We start from the raw sequence: 7500 nt of genomic DNA, 5'->3' as shown, positions 1-7500 counted from the left end.
AGGATACAAAAAAAACACACTGGGCCTTTGGCTTTGGAATGCCTAAAGCTGAGAGAAATATGGGCCGATATAGATACATGTGGACAGATGTTGTATAGTCAAGAGATGTTGAGTTGGTCATAAGGTGGGAAAAGGGATAGTTATTCTATTCAGTTATTCTATTTTCCAAGTGTCTATTTTACTCAGCCGGGCTACACTGGGGACACAACTGAAGTGTTCCATTTGCGGAGCGCAAAAATATGCTTTTTATTTTTATTTTTAGATCATAAAGACTGGTCTAATTTCTTGAATGTGTTCAATGGGAGCTGATTGTTGCAGCATAACACTTCAGTTGCACTCCCCCTGTAGTCATGACCGGGTCATCAGAATCCAGGAAGTGATATGATCGCCCAGTGTAATGAGTAACAAAAGTGTAGTGCAGGGTTGAGTGGAGATGGAGTAAAGTAATGCAGTGTAGTGCAGAGCTGAGTAGAATAGAGATGGATTAGAGTTATGCAGTGTAGTACAGAGTTGAGTAGAGATGAAGTAAAGTAGTGCAGTGGAGTGCAGAGTTGAGTAGAGATGGATTAAAGTAGTGCAGTGTAGTGCAGAGTTGAGTAGAGATGGATTAAAGGAGTACTGTACAGTGTAGTGCAGAAGAATAGAGATGTAAAGTAGAAGTAGAAGAGTAAAGTAGAATAGAGATGGATCAGAGTAGAGTATAGTGTAGAGTAGAGGTGAAGTCGAGCAGAGTAGAGAGGAGAGGAGATGGCCTGTCTCTTACACATTTGACAGTAGGCATATTAAGTAAGCAGATGGCTCTGATGGCGATGACGCCTCCTGATCCTGATGGATAACTTGGGCACAGTGTGAGAGGTCTGATGGGCAGCGCTGCTATCGGGAGCCAGCAGACTGAAACAGTGGGCAGCCAGTAATAGTGACATGCTTTTAGCTGCCTGCTCAGCCAGCACTTCACAGTGATGGAGACCAACTTCAGTGGGCAGATATGTCATATAAGGCAGCTTCTGTTTCCCTATGGAGAGACGTGTGTGTGAGATGTGTGTGTGAGTGATGTGTAAGTGTGTGCGTGTGATGTGTAAGTGTGTGGGTGAGATGTGTATGTGGGTGATGTGTATGAGATGTGTGACGTGTTGGTAAGATGTGATGTGAGGTGTGTGTGTGTATGTGAGATGTGTGTGAGATAAAGTTGAAGTTGACTTGTGTTTAGCAGACATTTTAGCAGACATTTTTATCCTAAGTGAAACAAAATCACAATGAAGGATTCAGGAATCGAACCCATGCTGACCAATTGTCTGTGTGTGTGGTATGTGTGTGTGTGCCAGCGTGTATGGGGCTGTGTGTGTGTGTGTGTGTGTGTGTGTGTGTTTGTGTGTGTGTGTGTGGGGCCCTTACCTCGATCTGCAGCAACGCCTCTTCCCTCTGTCCCTCTGCCTGTGTATGTGAGTGTGTGTGTGTGTGTCTGTGTGTGTGTGTGTGTGTGTGTGTGTGGGGCCCTTACCTCGATCTGCAGCAGCGCTTCCTCTCTCTGCCTGAGGGCCTCCACGTCCTCCTCACTGATCTCCGACAGGAAGGCCTGCTCACCCTCGGTCCCTCCGGCCGTGCCGAACAACGCCCCCTCCTCACTTAGCTCCGTAAATGGCGTCTGTGGACTCTACAACACAAAGGGACACACACACAGACACACAGCTATAAACCCACCCACCAGTAAATGGATGAATCAAACCGGTTTCATAACAGTACCAGCAGCATCATCAGCAGTCATCTCGACTCCCTCTGTACACGACATAATTATCTCAAACTAAATGTAGAAGTCAGTCAGACAAACAACAGAAGTAAAAAGACTCATTGTATTGTCATTGTAAGAAACATGTGGGGGGAGTTTCTGCCTGACAAACAAACAAACAGACACACACACACACAAACAAACACACACACACACACACACACACACACAGACACACACAGCAGGCGCACATCACTGTTCTTCTGTTGTTAGTTGTGAGCGCTAGGCAGTGGCTATTCATTGCCTGCGCAGCGTCGTGTCGTGTTGTGTTGTGTGGCGTAGGATCTGGTTTCGCCCGAGCGCTGCCGCTGTGCTGATATGTGGGAGAGGGTCAGTGCGAGAGCAGAGCATTGGTCTGTTAATTTTTCTAATTGCATATGTATGTATGGCGGTGGTGGGGGCCACCGAGGCACGTATAGTTTCAGCACTCCCGAGCATGACTCACCCCGCCAGTCCAGTACCACAGAGAGAGTGATACAGAGGTGATTTCTCTCTCCCTCTCTCTCTCTCTACTCACTTTCAATCTCTCTATCTCTCTTTCCCCTCTTGAACTCAATATTTGCTGATTTCTCCCCTCTTTCAGATACTCCTTTCTTTCTTGCCAATTCTCTCTTATTTCTTTCTCTACTACTGTAACTTCCCTCTGTCTTCTAACTCTCTCTCTCTCTTTCTCTGTCTTTCAGTGTAATGCTGAAAAGAGAGTTTGAGTGCTTTGAAGGTTGCCTTTGCGAAGGCCCATGTTGTAAAAGGGCGGCCCACTCATTGCAAATAGCATTGTTTATCTGCACATAAACACAGCTACTTTGTCGAGAGGCATTGGCTCCTTCCACAAGCGGTGGCCTCTAAAATTGAGCTATGGCCCTTGTGGTGGTGCCAGTGGCCAGCCCATTGGCTCGGGAGAGGTCATTTAAAAAGGAAACTTCTTTCCCTTCTCGCAAATGTCTCCAAAACAATGTGGCATTTCTCTCCCAATCTGTTTGGCAGCAAATGAGGGGGAACCTTTTTCAGAGTGAACCTGCAGAATGAATTGCTGTCGAACATGTACTTATTCACTCAAGCGGAAGAAAACGATACCCCAGCAAGACAAAGTGTGGAGTGGGCAACCATTTTCCATGGTTTGTATTTATGTTTAGGCCATCAGGCCATATGTATGTTTTAATTTCTAGCACCTATCTCCAGTGTCATAAATAATAAGAGGGCATAGAGGGGGTCACACAAGGTAGAAAGCATCAGTGAGACAAAACAAAGCATAAAAAATGAGTTCCTGCAGCAGGACTGCAATCTCTGAGAGTCCCTGAATGATTCCCATTGAGAAAAATCCCCCCTGACGAAAAGTCCCTCTGAGCTCCAGGGACGACTCTCAGACGGAGATAAATCACTCTAATGGGGGAAGACTTCAGGTTAGAGCTCGTATTCATGGATTCCCTTTCTCCTCCAACCAACAATCCTGAGTCAATAAGACATAATCACAGTTACATAAGCCTGCGCTGGCTCCAAAGTCCGCCATTCTAAAAAAAGGCCCTTGATAAAAATTCATTCAGAAGAAATTAAGAATATAAGCCTCTAGCGGTACAGAAATGGATGTGTTACGATTGAAAAAAAGGGGGCATGGAAAAGGTGTGAAAGGGACATGTGCTGCTTTCATTCATAGTCCTAGTGCTACTGTGAAGAGGCTCTAAATGTAAAAATAGCTCAACTCCACGTCTTCCACAGATGTAAATGAATGCAACACTTATGCACGGCTCGACACACAGCCCTCTGCCACTCTGCTATGTGCAGGCCCAGCTGTATGCATGTGTGCGTGCGTACGTGCATCCGTGCGTGCATACGTGCGTGCATGTGTGTACGTGTGCATGTGGTCTTGTGACTCTTTTGTGATTTTCTAAGGTAGCTAGGTTGTAGTAGCAGTAGGTGGGATCATTTAGTTCCAAGTATCTTTGCCAAGTGAAATTTGGCCAGAAAGTAAATACTGTAACAGAACTGTGTTCTGATGTCACTTCCTGGCCATTTTGAGATACCTTGCCATTTTGTAAAAACCACCCTAACTAGTGTGAGAACTCTCTTGTTGGTTAAATCTAGTGTGAGAAACCAGTTTCCATGAAGATTTCCGAAAACATGTAACCTACTGTATTTACCTCTTTTACACTCTGTGGCATGCTCATTTTTGTCAATCCCCTGTGAACAGATAGACAGGATCCAAGGTAAAGCAAAAGCCAACGACCAGCCTCTAATGAGCCATACTGTATGAAAAGCTTATCAACATGTCAAAGGCTATTAATATTACGGTGTTGGATAGCATAACTGGAACAAAGGTGATGTGTCAACACCATGAGATGCTGTTTTTTCTTTCATATTTTATATTTAGGGGTTGAATACTGCCATTAATACATAGCCAGATCTGCAGATGTGCATGCTCTGCTATTTTTTACATACTACACCAGAGAGTACGTTTGAGGACGTAAGGCAATGGCAGTTGCCATATGACTGCTCTCTGGTGTGTAACACTGGCTTTCATAACATCTAGCAATCATAAGAGCTACTGTGACATTCAGTGATAATGGTAAAGTGATTTTTAAAGTAACAGATCTGTAAACTCTGTTAAGAGAGATGACAAACATTTGTTTCTTTTTTTCTTTAATGTATATGTTTTTACGTAGACAGCAGGTGTGTCTTTGATGTATGTACTTACATATAGGCAGTGTTGCCACAGTTACCTTGAAAAAGTAATCTGATTACTGATTACTGATTACTCCTTTAAAAAGTAACTTACCCCCAAAATAATTCTGTGGAAATGCATGGATTCTAGTTGCTGCTACTGGAAGAAACTGGAATCCATGCATTTCCACTGAATTATTTTTGGAATCTGATCCCTTATCATACCTGTTCATTCTTACTCGTCGCTCGACTTATCGTGACTAAATTCAAGATGGCTGCAAACGCTAAACTTTGTGAAGATACTGTCTGCATAAATCGTCTTGTAAGTAAACTACCAGTGCTTTTTCAAAGTTCTCAATGTCTCGTTTTAAATGTCAGGGTCCTCGGAAGTCTACCAATGAAGTGTGGAGATACATTGAGCCTCGTAAATGGTGTAAAACAGTGATTTATTTGCATGGCTAGCCCGATGCCGAAGCACCACCATTGAAAAAGCTGTTGGTAGCATCGGCTAACTAGCGCCAGATTTTGGAGTGCAGGGGACAAGCCGAGATGGGCTATGAGACGTTCACACTCGGTATCATGTTTCAACACACTTTAGGTCAATATCACACCGGAATTCTCCTTTAAGACAGGATGCTTATACAGCACACTCACAGTGCTTGATGTAGGGTTAGCGACTAAGCTCATTTGCATGGATACTGTTTGTAGATATGTAGGCCTACTGTGTCATAAAACAAGCTCAAAATGTACAGAGGAAGTTTTCACGGTAGGCAAAAAACAATGCTAACATTAATTGCCTACACATAATTATTAAGTATTAAGCCCTGTAGATTGTTATCACATCGTTCATTTAAAGGCTCCCAATATACTGTATAGTCACATGATTCCTTGTATTATGTCTCTGAATTGGCCTGTCAATGTGCAGACCCATCAGATTTTACTCGAACAATCTGATAGCTTTACCTGAGTAAGTATAGTGATGATATAGAACTATAAGTGCATTAATGGCACACAGCCCAGGGGCGTTACTGTGTCTTCAATATGTGTCGAAAAAAAAAAAACGTATGCTTGTGATCAAGGGCGTAAACAAGAGATCAAAAAGTGTAAAACTCAGTGGTGGTTCGGGGCTGTCACCCCAAGGGAAATTTTACTGTTAGTAAATGCGCAATTTCTACACACTTTCCATCACAAAATAGGGCCTCCACTATGCCTTAAACACACATACATGATCTGTTACCTCACCTATCACCCAGACATCTGCATGAAAAGATTTAACTCACAAGGGAAATGGACATGGCCATAGTTGCCCAAAACACTTTGCTATGTTTTTTCTAAACCAAAATTACATTTCGTGTGGACATCATAGAGTTAAAAAACGGAGAATTAGGGCTATCCGACCAGTGTGTGTTCAGTACAGGAACGAGCACACATGGATGGCAACAGTAATCTGTTTCTTTTCTGTCTGTCTGTCTAATAGGTCACAGTCCACTGGGAAAGCTATCAATGGATAGCGGTTATTATTAGCCTTCCATAACTGCCCCATTTCCAACCCAGCAGCAAGGACAGTGTCTGGAATAATCTTGAATAAGATTTTATTTTGTACATATAGTGTACATATTCATGTCTACCAAATGTCAGGATGAGTACCATGGCTTCACAATGAGACAAAGCCTACAGCTGAAGAGGGTTAGAAAATAAACTCACCGTTGCAGACTTCCTGTCTTTCTGTGCTGGAGGGAGTAGAGCCCTCGAACGATCCGCAATTTTCTGATGGAATAGAGAGAATACAGACATGCTAATGGCCTCTTACAGGAGGCACACACGTGAAGTACCCACACAGCCATAGCTGTGGCATTCTCAGTGAATGTTCTTTCATAGGCTAGAATGTTGACATCTTTGGTGTTTTTCACAAACATCAAACACAACATCACAATTGCTTATTCATGAGAACTAAATTACATTATTTACTTACTTATATATTACACAAGATACATGTAGGCTATACAAAGGTTGAGTTTCTAGTTGATAACTTTTAACACTTAATGAACAACTTGCATTCTTGTGCCTCCAACTGCAATAGTGTATCAAAGGTTTGATGACTTCATTACCGAGAATTAAAAATAGAGTCGGCTCTAAATGAACAACATTTTCGTTGTTATCCTTTAACAATGACGAATAAAACTGAACTGAACAGAAACATTCCCAGCTAACAGTAGATTCAAGGTAAGGTTAGAAGGTCAAGATTAGAAGGGATATATAATTTATACATTCTAATGAGAATATATTTGTTTGTATGTGAGTTAGAGTGAACAGAATATCTGGCAGGCTCAACCAAATGAAATGTCCCAAACTTGAGGCGTGACCTTTCGTGCTTACAGCAGATTCACTATGAGATAGAATAAGACAAGGCATGAAAGCATTAAGGAGAATGTATGTGTCTGTATGTGAGTGAGAGTGGACAGTGGAGTCTCTGGGAGGACAATCCGTCTGTACCTTCTGCAGGTCTCCATAGCGCTGCACCGACTCAGACAGTTCTGTCTTCAGCCTGGTCAGCCGCAGTCGGTCTTGCTGCAGACCCAATAAAAAAACAATTACTTCAGATAGATTTCATCTTTGGCTGCACCATAGAGAAGATAAAGGGGTATATAAAGAGTGTATGGTGGTCCTAGAGGAACAAACATAGCTGTGAAAAAAAAAACAGCTGTAATGTACCAGCAATGATGGTAATAATAAACAAAGAATGCATGTGAGTTGAACAAGGTGAAGTGGACAGTAGTTACCCGAGAAGAGCCACTGATGATATCAGATAGCTGTTTGATGAGTTGACTTGTGCTTGTGATGACTTTGTTGGTTTGCTGCTGCATGGAATGTCTGAGAGAGAGAGAGAGAGAGAGAGAGAGAGAGAGGGAGGTAAAGAGAGGCTTCAAGGCAGGCCAGTGTTATTCAGGAGCACAAACTAAGGACAAAACACCACCAGAAATTGGCGATAATTTCACACACAGCAGTTTTGTCCAAGCCCACACAGCTGTACCGTGTCCTTCCATTGGACAGATTAGGCCGAG

General features: G+C 42.9%; 1 protein-coding gene across 1 annotated transcript in view; it reads right to left on the bottom strand.

Annotated features, from left to right (window-relative positions):
- tsnare1 (T-SNARE Domain Containing 1) overlaps positions 1 to 7500 on the bottom strand; it is a 142271-nt gene that overhangs the window by 71823 nt on the left and 62948 nt on the right. The window contains exons 5-8 of the mRNA XM_042107860.1: positions 7219 to 7309; positions 6932 to 7006; positions 6143 to 6205; positions 1499 to 1651 (exon numbers count right to left, since the gene is read on the bottom strand). Of these exons, the coding sequence (XP_041963794.1) occupies positions 1499 to 1651; positions 6143 to 6205; positions 6932 to 7006; positions 7219 to 7309 (382 nt within the window). The remainder of the gene's footprint in view (positions 1 to 1498; positions 1652 to 6142; positions 6206 to 6931; positions 7007 to 7218; positions 7310 to 7500) is intronic.

This window comes from Alosa sapidissima, chromosome 10 (assembly GCF_018492685.1).
Source record: "Alosa sapidissima isolate fAloSap1 chromosome 10, fAloSap1.pri, whole genome shotgun sequence".
NCBI classification, from domain to species: Eukaryota; Metazoa; Chordata; class Actinopteri; order Clupeiformes; family Clupeidae; genus Alosa; species Alosa sapidissima.
Note: the sequence above shows the minus strand (reverse complement) of the source record. Positions and strands in the feature narration are given on the sequence as shown.